General features: G+C 39.9%; 2 protein-coding genes across 19 annotated transcripts in view; one reads left to right on the top strand and one right to left on the bottom strand.

The window, feature by feature from the left end:
• Positions 1-8,652, bottom strand: part of IFIH1 (interferon induced with helicase C domain 1) — a 57,494-nt gene extending 48,842 nt beyond the window's left edge. For 2 of the 3 annotated variants that reach the window (XM_086718762.1, XM_025912737.2), the window contains exon 1: positions 7,806-8,651. In XM_086718762.1, the coding sequence (XP_086574888.1) occupies positions 7,806-8,258 (453 nt within the window). In that variant the 5' untranslated portion in view covers positions 8,259-8,651. Of the gene's footprint in view, positions 1-7,805 lie in introns of all 3 variants that reach the window. The other variant, XM_086718761.1, reaches the window with a different exon arrangement.
• A 115-nt stretch (positions 8,653-8,767) lies between these two features.
• The window catches only part of GCA (grancalcin), a 49,380-nt gene continuing 30,975 nt past the window's right edge, over positions 8,768-27,172 (top strand). For 2 of the 16 annotated variants that reach the window (XM_086718763.1, XM_086718778.1), the window contains exons 1-7: positions 8,768-9,038; positions 9,319-9,403; positions 19,344-19,532; positions 21,465-21,568; positions 22,565-22,749; positions 22,855-22,965; positions 23,916-24,053. In XM_086718763.1, coding sequence (XP_086574889.1) covers positions 23,934-24,053 — 120 coding nt within the window. In that variant the 5' untranslated portion in view covers positions 8,768-9,038; positions 9,319-9,403; positions 19,344-19,532; ... (2 more) ...; positions 22,855-22,965; positions 23,916-23,933. The other 14 variants (XM_086718772.1, XM_086718764.1, XM_086718765.1 and 11 more) reach the window with 14 other exon arrangements.

A 27,172-nucleotide genomic window follows, 5' to 3' on the forward strand; every position in this document is an offset into this window, starting at 1 on the left:
AGAAATACCACTACTAGGAATTTATCCAAAGGATACAGGAGTGCTGATTCACAGGGACACATGTAACCCAACGTTTATAGCAGTGTTATCAACATTAACCAAATTATGGAAAGAGCCCAAATGTCCATCAACTGATGAGTGGATAAAAAGAACAAACATCTTCTGAACAATTTTAAACAACGTTTAAACATTGTTTAATAAGTGAGCAATTAAGCATCAGTGTTAATAAAGGCTTATATTCAAATATGAGAGAAAAGACGAATGTCACTTGTAGCAACTCTGGATTGTAGCGGGGAGCAAATCTCTGGGCCAAGCCCCCTTAAAACTATGCACCATTTTTAAAGCCACTGAGATATTCAAAACTGACGCTTTGGAAATAAATGTTTTACCTCAACCATTCTGAACAAGGGGTGCAGGAGAAAGTGTCTTTAATTTCTAGTTCTGCTATGTCTATTTGCATTAATTTATTTCGGTATATCCAGGGCTTGCTATTTCTTTTAAACCCATGGAGTCTATAAATAGGAAACCAAATATTGCTTGGCTATCACTACTATGAAGGAATTACTATCACAAGACTTATATTCTTGCTAACTTAATATCTGTAATATGTACTCGACTATAATATTTTTCCTAAATTTGTGTTTATTTAGTATTATGAGACAAAGGGATTTGTGCACACATTCCTTTCTTAAAGTATGGGGCAGAATTATTTCTATATCTATTCATTACAACCTTTAGCCTTCCTTTAATGTCTCATTTAGATTAAACCAGCAAATCTTTTTTTTTTTTTTTTTTTTTTTTATTTTTTATTTTTTTTAAATTTTTTTTTTTTCAACGTTTATTTATTTTTGGGACAGAGAGAGACAGAGCATGAACGGGGGAGGGGCAGAGAGAGAGGGAGACACAGAATCGGAAACAGGCTCCAGGCTCCGAGCCATCAGCCCAGAGCCCGACGCGGGGCTCGAACTCACAGACCGCGAGATCGTGACCTGGCTGAAGTCGGACGCTTAACCGACTGCGCCACCCAGGCGCCCCAAACCAGCAAATCTTTTTAAGTGTGGATCATTCACGTAATCATTATCACAGTGCACTTCCCAGGACTTCACACAGCACCAAACATTTGAAGAAAAGGCTAATACAAGCCACATTTAGACCAGAAAGAAATTAGACACCACACCATCAGCTTGCTGTGCCGTGACGCCAGCCACATCATCTCTCTGGGCCTCAGTTTCTGCATGTGCAAAACAAGGCAACTGAAAAGAAATGTCGTGGCTTCTTCACCCAACCTGCACATTAGACACACCTGGGCAGCTTTAAAAAAACACTCATGCCTGGGATCTACCCTCCCTCCCAAAGATTCTGACTTGTTTTGTCTGTGTGGGGAAGCCAAAACGTTTTTTAAGGATCTCTCACTTCTAATTAGCGGCTTCGATGAGAAATACTGACTCACCTACTCTCAAAGGCCCTTCTGAACATTTGTCCACTTTCTACATGTATAATCTGGGTTGATTAGCTAGATTAATTGTTTCTCATTAAATTTGTGTATTTTCTAGTCCTGTAAGTATGTCCCATAACCTTTTAGTGTCAGGTATTAGTTTGCATTTTTGAAACAGTGTCTGACACAAATTCAGTGTTAGTTATTAGTATGGATGACTGAAGAAAGCATCTACCTGTATAAACACTTCACCAGGGGCACTACTTAGTAGAGAAGTGTACAGCACAATTTCTACCCATTGGGTATGTTAGTCTTAATTAGAGAATACTTACTAATGTTATTATAAAGCGTTTGTATATATTAACCCAGAAATCCTGAAGAAGGAGCCAACATTAACCCATTTTACAGATCAGAAATCCAAGGCACAGAAAAATCCAGTTACCTTTCTGGAGCCACAAAGCTAGTTAAATGGCAGAGGTAGAATTTTATCCCAGGCAATTGGTTTCAGAGGCCAAATACTGCCTTCCTGAACTCTAATTATACTTACTAATCCTCTCCAACTTTAAGCACATTTTCCAGCAAGAAATGGTTAAGATGACTACTGGATTTAATTAAATTTAGGTGATTTCAGTCCATCTCCCCCAGAGCATTTTCTAAGCAGATTCTTGCTCATTTCCTACCTTTTCTCTAACTTCATTAATCTCCTATTAGAAACATTTCTTCTATGTTGTTTGTAAATGTCTTTATTATTATTTGCTAATTTAATAATAGTTGCTAAAGATACTAAGTAAGACTGGTTTAAGCAAACTTCTTTTAGGGGCACATGGGTGGCTCAGTCAGTTGAGCAACTGAAACTTGGTTTCAGCTTAGGTCAGGATCTCATGGTTCGTGAGTTCAAGCCCCACATCCGGCTTCACACTATCATAGTGTGGAGCCTGCTCCGGATTCTCTCTCCCTCTCTCACACTCTCTCTCTCTCTCTCTCTCTCTCTCTGCCCCTCCCATGTGTACTCTCTCTCCAAATAAATAAACTAAAAAAAATTTTTCTAGAGCACCTTCTTTTAACTCAACCATTCCTATTTCTAATTACCCCACTCTTTAATCAGCTTTAAATCCATCTGACAGAAGTAATCAGAAAGCATTTCTCTAAAAACAGCAAGTGAGGCACTGTAATGAATATTCTTACTAAAAATCTAAGTATATTATAGGCACTAAATTTTCTTCCACTCTTAATCAGTTAAGTTGATATTAACTGTAGAATTACATTTGTCAAGCTTGTTTTGTCCTTATTGAGTTCAGGCAGTTGAAGATCATTATGCCATTATTTCCTGCAAGTATTTATATTATTTGAATATGGAACTACATATAACACCTGTGCAATTTTAGCAGCTTCATCAAGATCCTGAGTTTTTAAGAAGTTTTCTAAGTTTGGGTGCTAGAAAGTAGATCAATTCCCTTTGAAGCAGTCATATATAAATATATATATAATAATAATAAATAATATATAAATAATAAATAAATATAAATATATATAATATATATAAGCATACATATATAAACATATATATATATATATATATATATATATATATATATAACTTAATTTGTCCTCCTAAATCATACTAAAGACATTAGATTCCAATATTAAGTTTGATTATGGAAACTCTTGGAAAGATATTTAGACTTGAGACTTCAACAGGACATGTAGTGATTCTCACTCATGTTCTTCCCCCAGTGAACACTTTCTCTGAATATGCAGTTTAAAATAGCTATGGATACACTGCTAACTAATTTATAAAATAAATATGAATTTGTGGGTAATACAATTATATGCTTTCACATTCTAAATTCTTTCATCTATGTTTTTTCTTTCCAACAGAAATCAGGAAAGAAAACAGTGATACTTTTCATTAAACACTGGCTTGCCAACACAATTGTAAAGTTTGACAAAAATGTTTTCTCTCTTTCATAAAAACCTTAGAGAGCTATTTAAATATAATGGTAATTTTTTTTTAACACAGCAGACCTTAGCTCTCACACCAGTAAATCAGAAGGCAAAACTCATATGTTAAAAGCAAAGAATTTTTAAAAGCTAGTTCCCCATAAAAACTTAATGTGTTTCTAAATGAATATCTATCATCACATTGCCATAACTAATTTCTTACTAGTATAGTATTTTTTCTTGCTAATAAGCATCAGAATTTACCTGACAATACAGTAAGCTGGGAGAGATGGACTCAGGTCTTTGGCGGTCACGTAAGGACAACTGGACTTGGTTTCTAGCTGCACTCATCACAGTATCTCTGGATCTCCTATGTAAATGAGACATATATGGGGTCTTCCTGAACTATGGATGTTTACTGCTTTGAGCTGGCCAGGATTGGAACATGCACCTCTCTTGAGGTGTTCGGACTGCTATTAAGACACTATGGAAATGTTTATATTATCACCTCTTTTCCAAAATTCATGGCTGTCTAAGTCAATGGATGTGCCAAGAGGTCACTAAGCATCCTTAAAAAAAAGCAGGTCAGTACAGGGGCACTCCCTTTCTATTAGGGATCGTTACATTACAATGATCTATGAAGTGATTCTTATATTTATTATTGGGCCTCCAGTATTTACAAGAGTGCCTTGCGCACACTAGACATTCTTTAACTATTTATTAGATGGATACTGATCCACACTACAACATAGGCTCCATGAAAGCAGAGACAATATCCGCATTATTATCCAGTCTTTTTACCACTAGCATGGTGCCTGGCACAAGACGTCACTCTATAAATTTAAACCGAATGAATGAATAATCAATCCTTTAAATAAGTTTCTTTGAGTACTTGCTGGACACAGAACTAAATCTAGGATCATTTCTAGAGACTCTGATGTCTGGGGCCAGGGGCTACAGTGATGGACATGAGAATCATGAACTAAAATGCCAGACCAAGTAGGAAAATAATTAAACTAATTTTTAGAAGTCCTGACTTCTTACTCAAATGCTACTTTAAGCTGTCACAAAAGCAAGCTTGGGGATCTTGTGTCCATCATCCATCCATTTCCAAATGCCTGGCAAAGCAATTCATGACGTCATGTGTTCTCATCCCTTATCCTTTATTCCAGACAACTGTTTGGAAATAAAACCAATCAGTCAATGAATTCTTATCGAGTACCAATTCTATACCTAGCCTTAGCTAGATTTCTAGAGGTGAAAGACATAGCTTTTGCTTGGAATCACAGTTTAATCCAGGGAATTTAAGCATATCTGAGCTTCAATGTAGGGGATTTACGTATGTCTCTGAAACTTTATTTTCTTTAATTTTTTTAAATCTTTTTTTAAAATTTATTTTAATGTTTTATTTATTTTTGATACAGAGAGAGACAGAGTATGAACGGGGGAGGGCCAGAGAGAGGGAGACACAGAATCCAAAGCAGACTCCAGGCTCTGAGCTGTCAGCACAGAGCCCGGCGCGGGGCTCGAACTCACGGACCGTGAGATCATGACCCGAGCCGAAGTCGGACGCTTAACCGACTGAGCCACCCAGGAGCCCCAAGTCTCTGAAACTTTAAATTCACAGGCAAATGTACCCAAATGAATGATGATAGAAGTCATCATCATCATCATATCAAAACAACTCTTGATAAGACTTTTTTCATAAACATGATTTCTCATTTGCATTCACTAAAGTATTGTGAGTGAGAGGAGACATGATTATGTCCATTTTCATGGGTAAATTTAGGATCAAGGAATTTAAATAACTTGACCCAAAGTAACACACATATAGTAAGAAACAAACATAGATTTGAGATGGGAATGGTTTTCCCATTCCAAATTCTTCATGTTTTTCCCCAGTACGCTTTGCTGTTTTGAGATAAATGGTGATCAATGATCCCCATATCAACATAGATTCCTCTAACCCTAAAGCTTCTTTTCCACTGTCATCAATAGTTTAGTTTTGAGACTGATGACACATTAAAATGATGTGTACAAAGACGATTCCAGAATCTCACAGAGACACTACTCCTCCTTAGAAAGCCTCAAATGCATAGCTCCTCCATCTTTCGGAGCCTCTTTTGAAATATGAATTTGAGGGAGAGTTTGGGTTGCTTTGGCTTTAACTGCCACCCAGTACACAAATGTCCCTTTAGTCTACATCTTCTTTGTGTCAAATCCCAAGCTTTACTGCTAGCTGCCTCCAAGCTTGCCAGAATCAAGAACTTGGATAAAATCTAGCTGGCGGAAATTCAATCCAGGCAAGACAAAAGTGATGCTGATAGGCAGAAGTATTTAGAGTAAATAAGGAGAAGTGCTGTTTCGCTGGCAATCGGGACATCATACCCACCAAACATAAACAGCTTTGTGGTGTTACTGGACTCTGTTGCTTCTGGACTTCCTAACAGCTACTGTGGCTGGAAATGCCATCTTCCATCTCCAGCTGGCTTGAAGGCTGCATACTGTCTTCCAAATTAAGATTCTGCCACAGTGATGTACACATTTGTCATATCCAGCTGGACTACTAGAATGCGTTCTAGCTGGTTCTCAATACACAAAACTACATAAACGTTACAGACAACAGTGTAAAGTAATTTACTTGTTGGGAAAACCAGCCATCAAAATTAGATGCATGCCTGGGTCTTTGGACAGGCCCTATGGCTGTCACGTCTACAAAGGAACACTAACTTTAGTCACTAAAGACCAAGTTACATCACTGGCTCATGTGAGGCCAATGCCTGAGCTTTGTAATGAAGATACAAATAACTGATGAATCTAAAAGGAAGGAAGGAAGGAAGAAGAGAGAAAGAAAGAAAGAAAGAAAGAAAGAAAGAAAGAAAGAAAGAAAGAAAGAAAGAAAGAAAGAAAGAAAAAGGGAGAAACCTTGTTCATTGGGAAACAATGAACAATGAAACATTACATTAAATGTAAAGTTCCCTGTAAAATTCACCCTGTCAAAATGCCACCTAAAAAATCTACTACTTCTTTGCTAATACGAAAAACTGCAATTGCAAAATAAAATGTTTATTTTTTCAATGAATTATCTGCCACTTTTGATTCCCAGAGAATGTCATAACTTATAACTTTGATTAAAGAAAAAGAGTGTGTGTGTGTGTGTGTGCGCGCGCACGCGCGCGTGCGCGTGCGTGTCATAATTTCTCCACTTGGACCAAGATTGAATGGCATAATGTATAATATAGGCCAAAAATAGGCATTTTTTATCTGTAAAGTCCAGATAATAAGTACTGCAAGTTTTGTGAGCTGTATGATCTCTGTTTAACTACTCTTAAAAAGTGCAGAAGCTGTCCTAGCATGTAAATGAACATGGCAGTGTTCCAGGAAAACTTTCTTTATCAACACTGAAAATTTAAAAATGTAAAAACCATGCTTAGTTTTTGGGTCTGCAAAAACCAGTAATAGACTGGACTCAGCCCATGGGTCCATTCTATGGACTATATAAATTAAGACATACACTTGCACACCACCAGGAAGTAGGTCCTTAGCTCTGCTGCTGCTTTCCTGGAACACCTGGGGCAAGTTATTAACCTACCTCAGTTTTATCATCTGTAAAACAAAATTAATAATCTAAAAAATCTTTTTTTAAAGTTTATTTATTTTGAGAAAGAACGAGCAGGGGAGGGGCTAGAGAGGAAAAGAGAGAATCCCAAGCAGGTTCTGCACTGCCATCAGAGAGCCCAACACAGGGCTCAATCCCATGAACTGTGAGATCATGACTTGAGCCCACTTCAAGAGTCAAACACTTGGGGTGCCTGGGTGGCGCAGTCGGTTAAGCGTCCGACTTCAGCCAGGTCACGATCTCGCGGTCCGTGGGTTCGAGCCCCGCGTCAGGCTCTGGGCTGATGGCTCAGAGCCTGGAGCCTGTTTCCGATTCTGTGTCTCCCTCTCTCTCTGCCCCTCCCCCGTTCATGCTCTGTCTCTCTCTGTCCCAAAAATAAATAAACGTTGAAAAAAAAAAATTAAAAAAAAAAAAAAAAAAAAGAGTCAAACACTTAACTAACTGAGCCACCCAGGCGCCCCAATAACCTTAAAAGTCATAATGGATTACTGGGAGCATGTACTCTGATACACGTTTTGCACATGATACCAATTGTCTGCAGTAAGTGCTCAATAAATGTTATCTATTAGTATGCATTACTATTTTGGAGTTAGCTCCTCTTTAGCTTATTTTAGTGAAAGGATTAGAAAAAGAGCTTTTCTTATATTTAAATTTTCAAAATAATGTTTGTAAGTGCCTGACTAGTCTCGAGAATTCTAAAGGAAGGAGGGAACCACATTTACCCAAAGATACCAAAGAACATTTGGAGTGGGGCAAATGAAGGCGCAACCCCGAGTTACAAAACGTCCCTCCACCTGAGAGGACACCTACCCGATTTCTGTCTTCGTTTGTCAACAGTTTCTCCTCCACACACTTATCCAAGACATCTTTAACCAGAATTCTGTCCACCAGGGAGGGCTGAAGGAGGTTCAGCAGCTGGAGACACTCATCATGAGCGTTCTCAGAGGATGGAGAGGGCAAGTCGGTGAGCTCTGGGTTCAGGTAGCGGGCGGCTAAAACGCTGCCTGCTCTCTGAAGGGCCACCACAAATTGTCTAGCCCAGCCCGGGGGCCAGACTCCCCTCTCCACGGTGCTCAGAAGCAGTTCCGCTGCGTGTATGTTCCCAGCGGTGACGGCCGTCCTCTGAATCTGCTCCTTCAAGTCTGCAGGGAGAAAGGTCAGGTAGTCCAGTACGGGCTCCACCTGGATGTACGATTTCACTCTGGTCCTGAAACACGAGAGGAGGTAGCAGAAACTCCTGTCTGCGCAATATCCATTCGACATCTTTCGTTCGTGCTCAGAAAAGGGAGGGGGTTCTCCCAAGTAGACCGACGGTTGCTGTTCTCTCTCTGCTCAACAGGTGAGAGGGGCGCGCCGCGGCCGGCTGCCTTGGCAGCCACAGGGTTCACAGCCAGGTGCCTGACGGCCGGGGTGCGCGCAGGGCCCGCGGGCCGGGGCGCGAGGGCGCGGTCGGTCGCACCCGCGGACGGGGCGGGTTGGCAGGTGGCCGGGCCTACGGGCCTAGGGACGCGGCGGCGAGACGCTGCGGCCGGGCAGGCGCGCTACCTCCGACTCTCTGCAGTGCTCGTCGGAGACCCGCCAGAGACCCGCCGCTGCAAACTCGAGAGGGAGCTTTGAGCCCCGCTTTCCGCCGGGCAGTTCTTGTAGTTTTCCGAACTTCGGTTTCTGTTTCGATTCTCTTCCCCCCCTGCGTCAGGGCTTTCCCGACGTAATCCGCCAGGCGGGGAGTGTAGGTTTCCTTGGGGAGGAGACGCCCTTTGGTTGGTCCTGGCAAGGACCGTGTTTCGGTCGCAGGCACTGTGGGAAACGGAAAAAGAAAGCGAATTCGAATAAGACAGCCCCGGTGGAGCCATGCTTCTTATGCAGGTGTTTTCCCTTCTTTGCAGGGTTCTGCCTCAAAATCAGATGTCTTTCCCACCGCCGTCTAGCATACGTGCAGGGCTTGAACGCGCGTTATGGGGGACTTCCCAGTGCAGAAGCGAAGAGAAGATGCCTGTAACACTGATGCCAACAGAAGGAGGCACCCTTGGTTGGTGCGTACAGGTAGGTTCTGCCCTGACCCGCTGCCCGGTGGTAAGTTGCTAAGACTGCAGGGTACGGGGTGAAGAGGTAAAGCTAAGAAAGCTAAGAAGACATCTTTCCAGAGATGTGTAGACCCAGAACGCCAGGATGAAGTGACCCCTGCACCCTTTCTAGAATACACCTGACTTCCTGTGGGTCCCCCGAAACGACCTCTTTGCTTTTACAGCCTGTGGGGAAAGAGTGAATAATGATAAACACCTTATTTTCTTGCCTCATGTAGTATTTATTTGGCTTTGACCAGGGCCCAGTGACAGACGAAGAGGGACTTTAACCACCAACTCAGCTTAGGAGGAAGCCAAGAATGAAGGTTTTCTATCTCTCAGCCTGTAAGTTCCCCATATTCTTTAATATACAACTTTCCTTTAATAAAACAAAACAAAATCCCCAACAACTTATTTTTGATATAGCTGCCATTCTTTTCTTGGATTCAATACAGAAAGTTTTGGCTGAAGCAGCTAGGAACTTAATTAGCAACTAATGTACCAACTTGTAGTAAACATCAACATTTGTCTATGTCATGAGGGAAAAAAAGACACCCACACTGAAAAATGGCAGCTTCGGTTCAGTACAGAAGCCACATAAAAGTGAGTTCTTCAGGTTGCTACTCATATTCTGCCTCCCTGGGTGGCTGTGGGTAGTAGTGTATATGCTTCACGATGAGAACCTCATGGTCTAGAGTTATGTGGAGGAAGGAGGGGGTCATTTAAGCTTTTAAAAAGATACGTTTAGGAAAAGTAATCTGTTAGCAAAGCACATTCAGTGAAGTTTGGATAGGACAGGGAGGCCTGGTGGTGCTTTGGACTAGGTAAGAGAAATACTTGTTTTCGTCAGAGGCATACAAAATATTCAGTTGAGCTCTTCATTTTATTTTATCTTATTTTATGCTCTAATGATATTATGTAGCTAAGCTTTTTCTTCCTATATGGAGTGTAAGCTGCTTGAAGAGAGGACATATTTACACAGTAACCAGTATAATACAAGCAGTAGGTCCTACCAGTAGGTCCTTGCTGATTATCCCCAATGAGAATTTTATTTGCCTTGACCTTAGCAGCTGGTCCAATGTCAGACACATAGTGAAAGTTGTTGAAGCGAAATGCAACTTTGGCCTTGCAGATGAACCTGCTTTATATTATTCTTTAACGTTTCTTCATAAAACACTACTATGTATTTACTTATTTTGGGGAGTTGGCCCCTTAAATAAAAGATATCAAATTAGATGTCTCTACAAAAGTATTCAAATGATCAATTTTAGTTATTGGCTATATGAAGATATCTTTTAGGACTATTCCAAGAAATTCCCTCCATGCCTGCTCTTCAGGTGCTGTCTGGTTTCACTCAGTATGTTAAGACAAAAACCAACCAACCAACCAAAAATCATTCTGTCCCCTAACACTCATCCCTCTGTCCTTGGGTTTCAAACACTGGAGGATACAAAGGTTTTGATGGTCAAATATGGGGAGATAATGTCATCTTCTTAACACCATGGGACTGCTGTTGGGGTGACAGAAGGTCAAAAGTAGAAGCTTTGATATTTAGTGTTCAGCTTACCTCATTTGTTCATACAATAATTTGAAAATATTTATTAAGTACCTGCAATATGAGCAGTGCTGCTCTTGTGTAGTTAATAAAACTGAACAAAGTTTCTTTTTTTATGGAGCTCACATTCTAATGGGAGTGGGAGGACAAATACCAAATAATAGAGAACAAATGCTATGAGGACTATGGTCAGATCCATTCCTGTTTCTGATACTATAGTAAATGAGATCATTTTATTTCTCTTTCAGATAATTCATTTTTAGTGTATACAGATGCTACTGATTTTTGTATATTGATTTCATATCCTACAACTTTGCTGAATGAATTAGTTGATGAGATCTAATTAGGTTTTTGGTGGAGTCTTTAAATTTTTCTCTGTATAGAATCATGTCGCCTGCAAATAGAGACAACTTTACTTCTTTTTGTCCAATTCAGATGCCTTTCCTTTCTTTTTTCTTGCCTGATTGCTCTGTTCAGGACTTCTAGTACTATGTTGAATATGAGTGGGGACAGTGAGCACCCTTGTCTTGTTCCTGATCTTGGTAAGACCTAGATAATAAAGCACATTATAGTTTCACCGGTTGATTTTCCATATAGACAGCCTCCTCTAAATCACACCATTACCATTCCATAATATCCATCAACAACAATTCATATTTATTCTCAAGTAAGAGTCACTTTGCTGGATGAGGATTGAATGATGAGGACTGAGAATGGGTGGGGAAGCCTGAAGGAAATAGAAAGGAACATCTTTTTTAGGAATCTTCCATCATCTTGATAGGACCCCTTCTGGAAGAAGGAGATTGGGGGTGGGGGGGAAGCCGAGCCAGTCTCTCAAAACATGTCTTTTTTCTTTATCCACAAGTGTGCAGCATGATTTAGTTTATTTTCTGCTTTTTGTTTGGGCGGTTTCCTCTGTCAATTTCCTGATAAGTTTCATTTTCATTCTCCTCCTTGTTGTCTAAATATCAGTTTCTGTTTCCTCTTTCCTTTGGGATAGATAATCTGTTGAATTTTATCTGTTTCCTTTTTTCTAGACCTGCCTTTTCTTTTTAAACCCAAAAGAAACATTTTAGGCCCCATCACCTCATCAATTTTAAAAGTCACTTGTTAGCATTTTGTTCTCAGATACAGTAATTCAGAAAGATACAAGATAACTGACTCCTGCCATTATCCAACTTTTCATCTGAGTTTTGTACAATTGAGAAGTAATTGTACTTTTTTTTTTTTTTTTTTTTTTTTGGCAAACTGGAAGTATAATTTCACAGCTGAATGTGGCTTTAAACTTAATCTAGCAGTATACTGTTCTGATTAAGCATCATGACCCTGAGCCAGGACATCAGAACTCACATCTCAGCCCTGCCTCTATTTTTTTTTTAAGTTCAGGTATTAATTTTGAGAGAGACAGAGACAGCACAAGCAGGGGAGGGGCAGAGGGAAGAAGAGACAGAGAGAGAGAGAGAGAGAGAGAGAGAGAGAGAGAGAGAGAGAATCCCAAGCAGGCTCCACACTGTCAGCACACAGCCCGATGTGAGGCTCAAACTCCTAAACCGTTAGATCATGACCTGAGCAGAAACCAAGAGTCAATGCTTAACCAACTAAGCCACCCAGGTGACCCTCAGCACTGCCTCTTAATTGCTGTGTGTTCTTAGGAAAAATCACCTAAAATTTTGCACTTGTGAAACAAGAACACCAGTACCATGCTATAAGGTTGTTCAAAGGTTAGACCGTAAAGCACTTAGCACCAGTCCAAGAAGCGACTGCCAGCATTGTTATATAAGCAATGAGTAAGAGATGTTGCTACCTCTCAGAGAATGCACAATTTATAGCGGAAATAAATTGGTGACGTATATATGTAAACCTATATAGTAACTAGCCATGTAATTGAGTTTTTAGGCAGTATCACTTTTTTCAAGAAACAGAAGCTGATAGACTGATTTAGCAGAGAAGGTTATTGAAAGTCTACTGTCACAGCTTTATATTTCAAAACAGGAGTTCCAAAACAGAAAGCTAAAACTTTTAGCTAAGTTTATCAGATCCTGATACTCAGTTCTTAATTATTTTTGCCAATTCAGTTATAAAGGTCTGGTTGTAAGCATGCACATGTAAACGTCTTTTTACATAACAAACACTGTTAGAAAAAAAAAAAAATCAGGTATCAGTGAACATTTTTCCAAACATCTGTTTTTCCAAATGTTTCCTCCATAGCTTAAGTCTTTTCAAAAACAGTCACTTGGACATGTTTTTGTTAAAACAACACCTTTACCTCAAAGGCAGAAATTGGCCATGCTTCTTTTACTTGATTTTAAAACCAATGGTTGAGAGCAAGCTTCAATCAGAGGGATTAGAGCGTCATTGTGTTTTTCCTTGAAGTGACGGTTGACATTTAGCTGGTAAACACTTGGGATTAGATGTCTCATCCTGTGTTCATTTTGATTAAAGGGTTGCTGCTCTAATTACTTAATATCCACCCCCATACAATTAGTTAAATATTTTCATTTCACCTGTTCATATTATAACTGACAAAGTTTTGAAGTAGGTGTGCTATAGAATGAGTTATTGAAATCAAATATTAACATAAATTGAATCAATCTATTTGAATTGCTAAATCACAAAGGGTTAAACTAAGATTTTTTTTTAAATAAAAAAGCATTGTCAATTACAAAATACCTTTTATTGTTAACCCACTGGATTATATCAATGACATTGGACAATGTCATTTCATCTTCATCTGATGCCTTACTATTTAATTTGTTTGTATTTTATGATAAATTATTATAGTTGTATACGTAAAGATTTTTCTAAGTGAGTACATACAAAAGTTTATTATGGTCCACGGTCAACTACTTTTAGTAATAAGGAATCAAAAACAAACTCCTTGGAGACCTCAGCTCTAGAGAGCCCAAGCACTAGAGGCTGTGATGAATTTGTAGAGCAGAATTAATATGAGTAGAAGAGGAAGATGTGTAGGTGAAAGGAGAGTGAACGTCAGAAAAAGAAGGACAATTCAGCATTTAGATCTTGGAAGAACATTTCCAATTTCTAGTATTGCTTTGTGACAAATGTCAGTATACTAAGTTAACACATGCAAACTGAATATATTTCATATCATTGCCAGGCATGCAATAGGATATGAAATGTATTCGGGAATTGAATATTTTAATAAAATTAATGTTTCACTTAAGAAACAGTTTATGTTCACTGTAGAAATTTTGGAAGGAAATAACACAATACTGAAGATGATTATATTAATTACTTTGTCCTCCCATCACCCAGAGATAAGCATTATTAATATTTTAAGTGTATTTCCTACCAATATCTTATTATGTAAATATAGGTGTATATGCCTGTGTGCATATACACATCTCTTCAACAGGGAGTGATCTGAGATGAGGAAGAGGTCTCCAAGGAAGAGATCTTCATAGGGAGACCATGTTGACATGCCAAGGGGAGAAAGAGTCTGTGGGAGATTCCCAGTAGCAGGGATGGCCGGGATATTTGGGCAGCAATGCCTATTATTGAATAACAAGCACATTCTTATGTTGCACTTGCTGTACTGACCCTTCTTGGTCCCAGATCTTTCATAAAAGTCTGCCACAAAGAACAGCTTTGTGTTGTGGTGCTTTGGTGAATAAAGAGAGCTGGTGACCCCATGTGGTACAGCAGAGCTGCATAGGAAGAAAATGTATCTGCTGAAATTGTGACAGGGAACTTGGATTGAGAATTCCATCCAAGGGTGACAATGAGAGCATAAGCCCCCGAGGAATCCTCAGACATCTTAGGGATAGTGTGAGACTTACAATGCTCTGCAGAATGGAAAGGGCCATCTCTGTAGGCATGCTTTCAGCTACAAGATGAAGAATGCTAAGTAAATGTGGTGCAGCCAGAAGGATTGATTTTTCTCACATAACAAGAGGAGTCAGTGCATTCATTGATGTCAGAACCCTAGGATGAGTCTCATGGTTGCAAAATGGCTACAGTAGCTACAAACATTATTTCTTCTCACAGCTTCAGTTAAAAGCTTGTTGTAGAGGGTTGGAGCATCAAGTTTCTCCCATTTGCTTCCTCCCAACAGTGAAGGGAAAAAAAATGTCCTAGGAGCCCCCCCCCCCCAACCCTGGCAGCAGAATTTCTTGTATATTTCATTGGCTGGAACTGGGTTGTATCCTTCCCTAACATAAAGTGGTATCTGCTCATAAATTAAACAATCCTGATGTTTAATAGTAAGGCACTGTTTATCCTAGGCGCTCAAACCATTTTATTTAAATTTTAAAATATACAGATGACCCAAGGAAAGCTAGAAAATTTTGTTTTCCAGCTGATTTCCCTACTGGAGCACACATATTGCCCTTGGAGAGCACCCCCGGTGGGAAGTAGTGCCAAAGCAGCCGTTCAATTCTTGTTGTGGCCACAGAGTGAGTTAGGAAGTTGTTCTCAAGCCCGGTGAGCTGCATATTAGACTCACATGGAAAGATGTACACAATTATCCACTGCATCCAAATCTCCAGTGTTGGAACTTTGGTGTCAGTTATTTTCCCTTTCAATTCCACTTGTGATTCTGCTCTCCAGCCAGAGGTGAGGACGAGGTGTTAGGGCCTCTGCTAGCCTAGTGCTGGCTGAGTCCAGCAGAGTCTCATTATTCATGATAGTTTTGTACTATAAAGTTGTACTGAATCACTGAATACAGAACCACTGCTCTTGGGGATATACAGAATGAGGTCACACTCTGCTCACAACATTTTAAAAACGAATCAATATATAACCTTGATTTGTGTGTGTTTCTGTTTAAAGACACCTCATGTAATATGTACTGTTGATTCGTTAACATTGAACTCAATGCTGAACAGCACTATAACTCATACCTGAGGGAAGCTTATCCAATGCACATTTTCTCTGTGAGATGTATCACAGTTTTCCTGTGCTTGGAAACACCAGATAACACTTCAGGACTCTGCTTGGAGTCATTTTAAACAGTGAAATCACCAACAAAAAGCACAAAAATGCAAAAAATCGGCACTAAATATACCATGAGAGGACACTTGTTCATAGTATGAGAGCTGAAACAAGAAGGGAAAACTTCGCCTTGTTCAGCCTCGGCTGGGAACATCCGCATTAGGTGATTCAAATTTTTCGCCACTCTGCACAGATCCACCAATGATTCATCAAAAGTAATGATTTGAGGGTTACAGATAAATTTTAGTGAGTAGGTAAGTAGTTTCCTAGGCTACCTAGGTGAATATGAAAACCTCAGCTGCGCTTTGTGTACTTCCTGGGTCATTCCCTTTCAGTTTAGCTAAAGCCAAGATATAAATGAAAATACATTTTCAGCACTTTGTTCTGAGAAATGTAGTTTGCAACATTTGTCTACCAAATCCATTGACCTGGACATTGTCAGATATTTTCCTAGAACAAATGAAATGTATTCTACATCACAGAAAACACATACCTTCATGGCAGTAGCCCTGTGAACACTTCGGAATGTAAATCTCCAGCAGATATTTGAAAAAAATGGATCATATATAAATTCAACTAAAAAGGTCATCTAATGTGTGTGAACTGGAAAGTAACAAACAAGGGCAGAAAATCTGAACCTGAGTGACGTTAGAGGAATTTTAGCTTATCTTACACCTAACTGTTACCTAAGCTCTGGGTAGTCCCCAACCCATTGGTTCAGCAAAGAGAATCAGCGACCCCTCTGGTTCAAAACAACTGTCTTCCTTATGTTAAGCAACTGGAATTTCTTATACTACTTCTACCATTAAGAGGGAAATTAGGAAGACTATCAGGAAATCCAAGTTTCACACCCAATAAAGCTCCATTGTGTAGCCACTGTTATTCCAAGTCTGTCATACCCTTGGTGACTAATATTCAAACCCTACTTTGAGGAAACTTAATATGACATAGTGATACCTTAGAGGGGTATGGAGAGAGGCTCAGTGGGCAAGGCTCTGGGCCCCACTCCTACTCCAAAGACAGCAGATCATCTTTTATACACTTTATACTTTGGGACTGAGACTAGAGGTACATTTGGAGGAGAAAATCACACTGGTGGTGTCAGAGAATCTGGTGGTCATGCTAAACAATCCACGAATATCTACTTGTACAATCAACTACAGTAAGGACTTTCCTCTGGTCCAAGGAATCAAGTTTTAAATAGGCCTCACCTCAAGTCTTTCTGGCATCTCTGACACAATTTCTTCTGAGGAAGACAAGGGACATTAACTTTTGCCTGATAAAAGGCATGATTTTGAATATGACAGTGGCTGATCCCTGATGACCTCAAGGCCATGACTAGGTCAAGAGACTCATTTAAAAAAAAAATTGTTGTGAGAAAAAAATTCCACATTTTTCCATATATTTGGACAAGCATTTGAAAATTTCTGTGCTGAAAGACCAGAACATGACGTATAAAGAATTCTTTAAAGAAATAGAAATATTGTACCAGAGACTTCTTTTTTTCATTTTATAGAGAGAAGAAGAGAGAGCTCAAGAGGGGAGGGAACAGAGAGAGAGGGAGAGAATCCCAAGCAGCCTTCATGACCAGTGTGGAGCTCTACATGGGGGTCAATCCCACAACCTGAGCCAAAATCAAGAGTCCAGTGTTCAACCGACTGAGCCACTCAGGTGCCCCAAGTAGTACAGCCTTCTTGAACTGTCTCCCAACAAGTCAAAACTCTGAGTTTAGGCTGGGCAGCTGCCTTTGCCCCAGCCATTTTTTCACAGAACCACATATGAGAAAATTTGGGCAAGTTCTGAAAACAGTATACCATATTGTTGAGGGAGGGAAAGGGACTTTGTTGAGGGAGGGAAAGGGACTTCTACGCTTGTTATAAGTGAAAGAAGGCATGAGTAGAATCAGTCAGTGACTCAAAGAATGACACACCAATTCACTCAGGCTGCAAATGATACCACATTTTATAAAGCAAATGATCCTAAAATGTGTAATGATTTCATATTTGTACAAATTATGATTTACTTTTTTAAATATTTTAAAATATCTTAAAAATACTTCTGTAAAATATTTCCTGATTCCTGCTAAAATGATTTAATCTTTCTCCTTTAAATTCCTAATTAGTGGGGCGCCTGGGTGGCGCAGTCGGTTGAGCGTCCGACTTCAGCCAGGTCACGATCTCGCGGTCCGTGAGTTCGAGCCCCGCGTCGGGCTCTGGGCTGATGGCTCGGAGCCTGGAGCCTGTTTCCGATTCTGTGTCTCCCTCTCTCTCTGCCCCTCCCCCGTTCATGCTCTGTCTCTCTCTGTCCCAAAAATAAATAAACGTTGAAAAAAAAATTTAAAAAAAAATAAATTCCTAATTAGGACGTGTGTTTGTGCATTGCATTTGCTTGTCTATAATGCATATTTGTGTTGAAGGTGTATAGACTTAGGGGAGTTTGCATAGTCCTTCCCAACCTTTAGAACTGGTGCAAAAATTTTGGAACTTAGTTAGCACAGATGGTGTTAATTCATTGATTCTTTCTCCTCCAATGCAGTAAAAGATTCAAGAGAGACATATTGTGCTATGTGGGAATTTGTTTTTAGTTACAGAGCGGTCCAAATTATTTTATTACTACAAGTGATGCACTTAAAAATATTTCAAGATGAAGGATTTATGATTTTAATAGATGGATAAATGTAAATAAGGCTGCAAGCATCGATTGCGAGTGGTGTTTGATTTAATACATTTTATAAATATTTTCTTTTTCAGGAACAGACTAGTTATGTGCACATAAATGTACTGTATGTCACTGATTAGGAATTAAGAATAATATTTGGGGTGCCTGGGTGGCTCAGTTGGTTAAGCGGCCAACTCTTGGTTTTGGCGTAGGTCATGATCTCATTCGTGAGTTCGAACCCCACATCAGGCTCTGTGCTGACAGTATGGAGCCTGCTTGGGACTCTGTCTCTCTCCCCTCTCTCTCTGCCCCTCCTGCACTCTCTCTCAAAATAAATACATAAACTTTAAAAAAAGGAATTAAGAATAATATTAACATTTAATATTTGTGGAATGCCACAATGAATTGTAGAGAAAACTTGAGCTTCTTCACAAAATGAATTCCAAAAGCTGACCCAGGTTCTCAGGTGGGCCCAAGAACTGCCTGTGGCTCATGAAGTGCCTGGAACTTTGATGACAAGTAACTCTCTGAGGAGGTGGCAGACTCAAAGCAGCCCAGACCAAGTGGTTGACATTCGGCTGTATCTCCCCATTCTCAGAAAGGTATTCGGAAAGGGGAAGCCAGACCTTGCTTCCTTCCTCAGGCTCTTGTATACAACCTGCTTATAATTGTGTTTCCTCTGCCGCCACCTTGTGGGGTTTTTACTGTCAATATTAACTGTGTCAGAACCGATTTGGCTGGTATCAATTAAGTAAAATCGCAACTATGAACGATATAGAATTTTTAACACATAAAAGAAAAGGTAGGTAATCTATATTTCCCAATGGGAAGATAAAGATAAAGATAAAGATAATTTGGTATAGACTTATTTTATAAAAGCAGAGAACAACATAAAGGGGACTAATGGATCTTCTAGAAGGGAATATCCCCATTTTCCAAAGGAGGAACCAAGATTCATAAAAGTTTTATTACATTGCCCAATGTCACAGAGCCAGAAGATGAACTTGGAGTCAATTATAAAGCTCTAAACTATTTATTGCCCAGTTCTTTTAGGCGTTAGCATAAACAATAATGACTAGTACCAACTGTTTTAACATGTAAATTTTCTTATTTTTCCAGTATGGTAAGGCCAACAGATCAGAGGTGACTGCCATTGGAAAAACAGCTTGTTACAATTTCCAATAAGAGGGGCACATCACCCATGGAGGACCACATAGAGAAATGCCGGGGTCAGTCAAGAGGCAGAAGGAACAAGGGAAGCATGGGCAGAAGCCTTTATTGTGGTTTCTATGGGAAAGGCAATGCGAGGTAAGGTAGGTAGGGTTGGAATTGACGAGTTTGAATAATTTTAGAGGGCTCTGGGCAGGGAGGTTATCTCTAGCTGCCTGTTTTCCAGCCCCGGGGAGATTAATGCAGAGAAGTACTGTCCTTTGGGGTGAAAGAGCCCAGAAAGGAGATAGTTTAGGGCAGGGACTGTGGATTGCCTAGTTTACGTATGACAGTTGAGTCATTTGCTATCTCTAAGAATTGGCTGTCTCTAAGAGGGCCAGTCTCTCTCGAGGCGGAGAGGCCCCAGATGCCTGAGAGTCAGGAATACAGCAAATAAGAAAATATAGTACATACACCAATTAACATATTCCCTTGAACTCACAATGTGTGTGTAAATAAATGAAATCAGTAGTGATAAAGAGAAATTATCCTAACTCTGACATTGGTATTAATTTATGACATTGGTAATTAATTTATTGGTATTAACCACATGATGTGGTTAGCTGATAGTTTTATACATAAATATTACCAAATATCAATCAGGAGGGTATACCAAAATTGATCTAAGTATCGGCTGTTTTTTTCATTATTGAAAAACTATGATAGGGTCACAAACTTAAAGATAAATGTTTTCCTGCAAGGTTGAGATTATACTTACTTTTTTTCAAATTTAGACTGAAAAAGATCTATTTTAGGCACATGCTTTTCCAGCAAAAATTAGTTTTGTTTCCTTCTAAACAGTTTTCACTTTATGTGAATATTTATTTAAAATAATGTGTAGAAAGGTTTTACATCAGAATTTGAATATTAAGAACCACGTGATCTTTCTTTCAATTTTTTTTAATGTTTATTTATGAGACAGAGAGAGACAGAGCATGAGTGGGGGAGGGGCAGAGAGAGAGGGAGACACAGAATCCAAAGCAGGCTCCAGGCTCTGGGCTGTCAGCACAGAGCCCGACACGGGGCTCAAACTCACAAACCATGAAATCACGACCTGAGCCAAAGTCGGTCGCTCAACCAACTGAGCCACCCAGGCACCCCACAAACCACTTGATCTTTCTTACCCATCTACTTAGATATTAGTTCTCTCTGTCCCCAGTCAGAGAGACTGGGTAACTTCTTTGGTAACTTCTCTTTATTTAATTATGCATTCTGATATCACTACCATTTTCAACAATTTATGAGCAAACCGTTTTGTAAAGCTTCTGTTGCTAGGTTACATTCTCCTTTACTAGAATCATGGTGGCTGAATAAAAACTTACGTTCATGTTCGCTCTCTCTCTCTCTTTCTATCTTTTCTATCTCTGTCTATTCCTCTCTCTCCCTCCTCCCCCCCACCTTCTATATAGCCTATTTGTTTAATCATCCCTTTGGATTTAGTTCACCATTCAACATAATTATTCTATAAATATTTATTGTATGCAATTTGCCTGGATTTTTGCCTTACCTTACAGAAAAATTAAATGGGTTGAGTTTCTCATTGAAAAGTTATCAAATTCTGGCAGGATTGTAAGTGTAAGTTGTGGAATTTCTTTTTCTTCAACGTGCATGATATTTTCCACTTGTTCCTGAAGACCCATGCTCTACCCTCTATTTTGCACTGTGCCCCGGGATGCTGACCTTTATGGACTGCATCCATGAACTCTCTTTCCCGCTGGCTTCTGATTGAGATCAGCCAGTGGAAGCACTGACAGGTGATCAGAGGCAGGGAAAAGAGTGAGGTTGTAGTATTTGTTCCCTCAGCTCCTTTCTGTGTAGTTCATCATGTATCCTTCTACTAAAGGTCATGTGTCAGATGGCTGTCTCTGTATAGCTACTCTCTTTAGGTTTCAACACTGCTTCTTTGCCTTGCCCTCTCATCCTAAGGGCAGTAATGGATTCTCATCGTAGCTTGCTCTGAGATGTCCCATCATCCCTTTTTGGTGACTTTTAACTGTATTAACACCTTTGTAAATGGTGACTTTATTGCAGTTTCTCAATTACTATGCTTGAGTGTGCCATCTGCTGTTTTCTGATGGATATGGCAGCAACTGAGTTTTTTGGCTAAAGGCAGGAGAGCAAAACAAATGTCCGAGGTAGGTGAAATGAAGCAAATCTTGGATGGGGCATTAGCTGGGCTTGTTACACCTACCCAGGTTGCTCCTGACACCATTTCTGATCATGAGTCCTCATCAGTGTTAGTATATATCATAATCCCAACCTCAGGGACTATATACACAGAGAGCACCAATTTTTTTTCTTTTTATTTAGTTCAGTTTTTAATTTAGGATAACTCAAGCAATAAAGTTCTACCCAGTTTAATTCTTTTTTTTTAATTGTTTTTTAACGTTTTTATTTATTTTTGGGACAGAGAGAGAGCATGAACGGGGGAGGGGCAGAGAGAGAGGGAAACACAGAATCGGAAGCAGGCTCCAGGCTCTGAGCCATCAGCCCAGAGCCTGATGTGGGGCTCGAACTCACGGACCGCGAGATCGTGACCTGAGCTGAAGTCAGACGCTTAACCGACTGAGCCACCCAGGCGCCCCTACCCAGTTTAATTCTTAGTTTAAGCAACTTAAAAAGCTCTAAGCATGGGACTTCATTCATATATTCATTCATTCATTCATTCATTCATTCATTCATTCAAAACTATAGGAGCACTGTAGGTTGTCATTTTCCAAACATGAATAAATCAGGTCATGTTTTGTTTTAAAAATATTTTGCAACTCTTTCGATCTGTGTCTCCCTCCATAATTCAACTTATTACTATCTTAGTTTCCTCTTAAAATATATTTGGTGCTACTAATTTCACAAGATTTGGAGGAAACTCAAATATGATAATGTCCAAAATAGCTATGAAAAGCATCATGTGCTATATAAATAAATAGGTTGTAGTTGTTAAAATTTCTATTACTGCGTCTTATTCCTACCAATAGTTTCACATTGAAGAGAGACAGGGGCAATCTTATCTTCACACATATGCAAAACAACTAAGCATTAGTGTAGAAATGGAATGATCTCAGCTTTTAGTCTGTAATGTGTTTAAGCACTTTTATGTTTTTGATCAAAATATTTTTGTTTTTTTGTAACAGGACTACTCTAACTTAATTCCCATTGTATGTGAGCAAGTTACTAACCAAGGATAAGCACCAGCTAAAATAAGTATTCAGTAAACATTAGTTTTTTCTATATTTCTATAATTTTGAAAGTATATGATCCCATGTTATTGATATGGAGTCTAATTGATATTCACAAGCATGAAACCTGGATTTAACATGTAAGATGGGTATTTTTCCAACATTTCCTGAGTAACAGATTATTTTATCAAGGTTATTAATCAGTATTGCAGCTTGCGCTTTTACTTTCTTTCTTTTTTAAGTAGGCTCCACGCCAAGTGTGGAGTCCAATGTGGGGCTTGAACTCACGACCCTGAGATCAAGACCTGAGCTGAGATCAAGAGTTGGATGTGCAGTTGACTGAGCCACCTAGGCGCGTAAGTATTGCAGCTGTTTTTGAGGATTTTTTCGTGGACACATTTTGTGGTCAGCATTTTAGATACAGTTTCAGAATTTCTAAAGAAGTTTGCATTGAATCTAGATTGCTTAATAGTGCCTGATGATCCAAGTGAGGAAGTATGTATTACAAAACTACCTTTCTTCACCTCTCTGAAGAGCCCTGTTGACACTTTTCATATATGCATTACTCTTTTTTAAATTGCTTTTGAGTTTGTGCTTCTGCCAAAAGAGTACTTAATATTACGGAAATTAGAAACAGAAAAACTGTTGTTGAAAGCTTAGCTGAATAAGGGCAGTTTGTCAAGTGGCTGGTCTCAGTAATAAAAGACAAATAATATTTACTTCTGTCTTATTTGTGAAGCTTATTTTTCTCTGTCCTCACTAGTGGGCATTAACCCTTAGGCACTTGCAATAGTTTGATAATAAAATTATTACTGGATAGTTTCATTTTATACTGTCACATTTTTATGCCTTGTACAAATAATACATACAGAGCCTTCATTATTGCATACAATATGTTATTCCATAAAAACAATAAATAATTTCCTCAAAAAGTATGACAATTATTGCATGTATATCAATTAAAACCATGGCATGAAATCCGTATGAATACATTTTAGCATAAAATAGATAAACAAATACTAGGGCAGATCTAAGGTGATGACACAACAGTGGACGTTATGACTAACGTATGGACATATTTCCTCTTCCTCACCTTCCAGATTTGGTGTGCTATATAGATGGAACTGTGCCCCCCTAAAATTTATTTGTTGAAGCCCTAAGCCCCAGTGTAATGATATTGGGAATCATTGGATGGTAATTAGGTTTAGATGAGATGAGGAAGGTGTAACTCTCACGATGGGAGTAATGCCCGTATAAGAAGAGACAACAGAGAACTTACTTCCTCTGTCTCTCTCCACCCACATAGTCAGAGGACAGAGCAAGAATGAGGAAGAACCATGTGTGGATACAGCAAGAAGGCGGCCATCTGCAACCCAAGGAGAGAGTTCTGACCAGACACTGCCCCTGCCGGCACCTTGATCTTGGACCTTCAGTTTCCAGAATTGTGAGAAATAAACTCCTGTTCTTTAGGTCAGCCAGTCTATGGTGTTTTGTTATGGCAGCATCAGCTGAGACACTGTGTGTGTGTGTGTAGTTTCTCAAACTACATGGACTTAAAATTTGCCAGAATCATTTTGCATATGTAATAAGCTATACCTTTTATCTACTAGGTCATAAATCTATTTCTGTTATTAATTTATAGGAAAATGATGTAAGGGGTATTCATTTCTTGGGCCCCTCTTATTTCATTACCAGCATTAGCAATTAATTTTCACTTTAAGACCACTTTGGAGGAATACCTTCCACGTCCCACCAAGTTCTTCCCTACCTCCCAACAGTTGCTGCATATGTAACAGGTGGAGAAGAGCAAGGTTCATTAAGATACAGATGCTGGGTGGTTGGTACGAACCATCACTAGCTAAGCTGTTCACTCCATCCAGCCTCTTAGATCAACAACCTACCTCACACTATCACCTAGTTTCACAGACATCCCAAGTCTCACATGGACCGTATTGAGTTTTGATTTGGCCACCCCAAACAACTCTTCCTTGGTCTTTACCATTGGCAAAGATAAACAAAGCAGGACTAGTTAAAGTGGTAAGGATGATTTTAATCCATAATATACTATTTATACTAAATAATAGGGAAATATTTACAATAACAATAATGGGGAAAAATGTCCAGAGTGGATGGAATTCAACTTTGATTTGTACAGAAGTGACAGGGTATTTATTTATTTATTTATTTATTTATTTTCAACGTTTATTTATTTTTGGGACAGAGAGAGACAGAGCATGAACGGGGGAGGGGCAGAGAGAGAGGGAGACACAGAATCGGAAACAGGCTCCAGGCTCTGAGCCATCAGCCCAGAGCCCAACGCGGGGCTTGAACTCCCGGACCGCGAGATCGTGACCTGGCTGAAGTCGGACGCTTAACCGACTGTGCCACCCAGGCGCCCCGGTGACAGGGTATTTAAAAGGGAGAGTGAGAGGGGCGCCTGGGTGGCTCAGTCGGTTAAGTGGCCGACTTCAGCCAGGTCATGATCTTGCGGTCCGTGAGTTCCAGCCCCGCGTCGGGCTCTGTGCTGACGGCTCAGAGCCTGGAGCCTGTTTCAGATTCTGTGTCTCCCTCTCTCTGACCCTCCTCCATTCATGCTCTGTCTCTCTCTGTCTCAAAAATAAATAAACGTTAACAAAAAATTTTTTTTAAATAAATAAAAAAAAAATAAAAGGGAGAGTGAGAGAATAGGAAAGGAGTAAGTGGGGGCTTTATAGTGTCAGGAAAAAGAAAAATTACAAAAAGCAGGAAGAGGGGTTTAGTCGATGTGAAACACATCTGGGTTTGTGTGCTGGCGTTTCTCCAAGTTAGGCTCCTACCCTCTCACAGAGACTAGGAGAGGAGGCCCGATCTTCAGATGTTGGCTGGAACAAACAGTAAATTCTTTTGGCAGGCTTGAGTTCTCTCAGATAAGTACTTTAAAGGGAGCTACAGTCATCCTAGGGATGCAGCCTGGAGCTGTCAAACTATGTTAGTGTTTGTTCACTTCTTTATAGGCCAGGATTAAGGCTTAGTCAAGAAGAGAGCTCAGAAGAACCCGGCTAGAGTTTGGTCAAGGAGAGAGTTATCTATCACCATGTCATTGAAGGGCAGATCTAGGGGCACCTGGGTGGCTAGTCGGTTAAGCGTCTGATTTCAGCACAGGTCACGATCTCACTGTGGGTTCGAGCCCCGCATCGGGCTCTGTGCCGACAGCTCAGAGCCTGGAGCCTGCTTCAGATTCTGTGTCTCCCTCTCTCTCTGCCCCTCCCCAGCTTGCACTCTGTCTGTCTGTCTCACTCTCAAAAATAAATAAACATTAACAAAAAAAAAATAAAGGGCAAATCGAAAACATCAGTACCTTACCTTAAAAATAAAAAAATAATTTCACCACATCTCCCATCTCAGCTGCTTACCCTGGTAAACACCACCATCTCTAAATTACCAACAGATTGCTATCAGATCTCCTTGCTTTTTTTTTTTTTTAATTTTTTTAATGTTTATCCATTTTGACAGAGAGAGAGAGACAGAGCATGAGCGGGGGAGGGGCAGAGAGAGAGGGAGACAGAATCTGAAGCAGGCTCCAGGCTCCAAGCTGTCAGCACAGAGCCTGACACAGGGCTTGAACCCACAGACCTCGAGATCATGACCTGAGCTGAAGTCGGACGCTCAACTTACTGAGCCACCCAGGCGCCCCTGGATCTCCTTGCTTCTTCTATGCTAACCCCCTTCAGTCTATTGTCAACACAGCTGGAAGAGTGATCTTTTACAAATTAAATCATATTATGGTCTGCTAAGGCCCCAAACCCTCAGTGGGTTCTTAATCTCACCCAGAGTATAAAGTCTTTACAATGCCTAATAAAGGCCCAGGGTGACCTGCCCCATTCCCCCTCCTCTGTAACCATTATTAGACTTTCCCTCTGGCTCCATCCACACCAGACTCACTGGTGTCCTTGCTGTTCTTTGCCAGGTCAGAAGGCTTCTGCCTTAGAACTGTAGCTCTAGTTTTGCTGGAACATTCTTCCTGCAGGTTACTACATGTCTAACTTACTCAGGTCAAGTCTTTGCTCAAACTTCACCTTCTCAATGAGGTTACCTCGAGCAACCTGCTCTGTCACCTTACTCCCCCACCCAGCTTTTGTTTTCCTTTTGTTCCACGCACTTATCCTCTCCTAACATACCACAGACTTGATTTATTGTCTTCACTTTTTGTTTGTTCTCTCTGCCAGAATGTAACGTCCAGAAGTACAAAACTTCCTCCAACCCTGGTGTATTTTTTTTCTTATTTAAACCAGTGCCACATTATAGATGTTCAATAATTTTTTGAATAAATGAATCAGTCTAAGTGAAATTTCTTAATGATATAAAATAAGCTCCTGTAATGTTGTTTTTCATTAGTCGGTATGTCTTGTTATAGTATTTAGCATATATAAATAAATTCTGTGAGAGAGGTAGCCTTTGGCTCTGCAACTGAAGTTTGCTGAGGAGCATTAAAATTTTACGCTTGGCGCTTATGTCCCTGTCTCTCCTATCCCTACTCCCCCACCCCCTGTATAGAGGGAAAGAAAAATGAGGTAGCAACAGATA

The sequence above is a fragment of the Puma concolor genome, chromosome C1 (genome assembly GCF_028749965.1).
Source record: "Puma concolor isolate L17-30 chromosome C1, mPumCon1.1.hap2, whole genome shotgun sequence".
Taxonomy (NCBI): domain Eukaryota; kingdom Metazoa; phylum Chordata; class Mammalia; order Carnivora; family Felidae; genus Puma; species Puma concolor.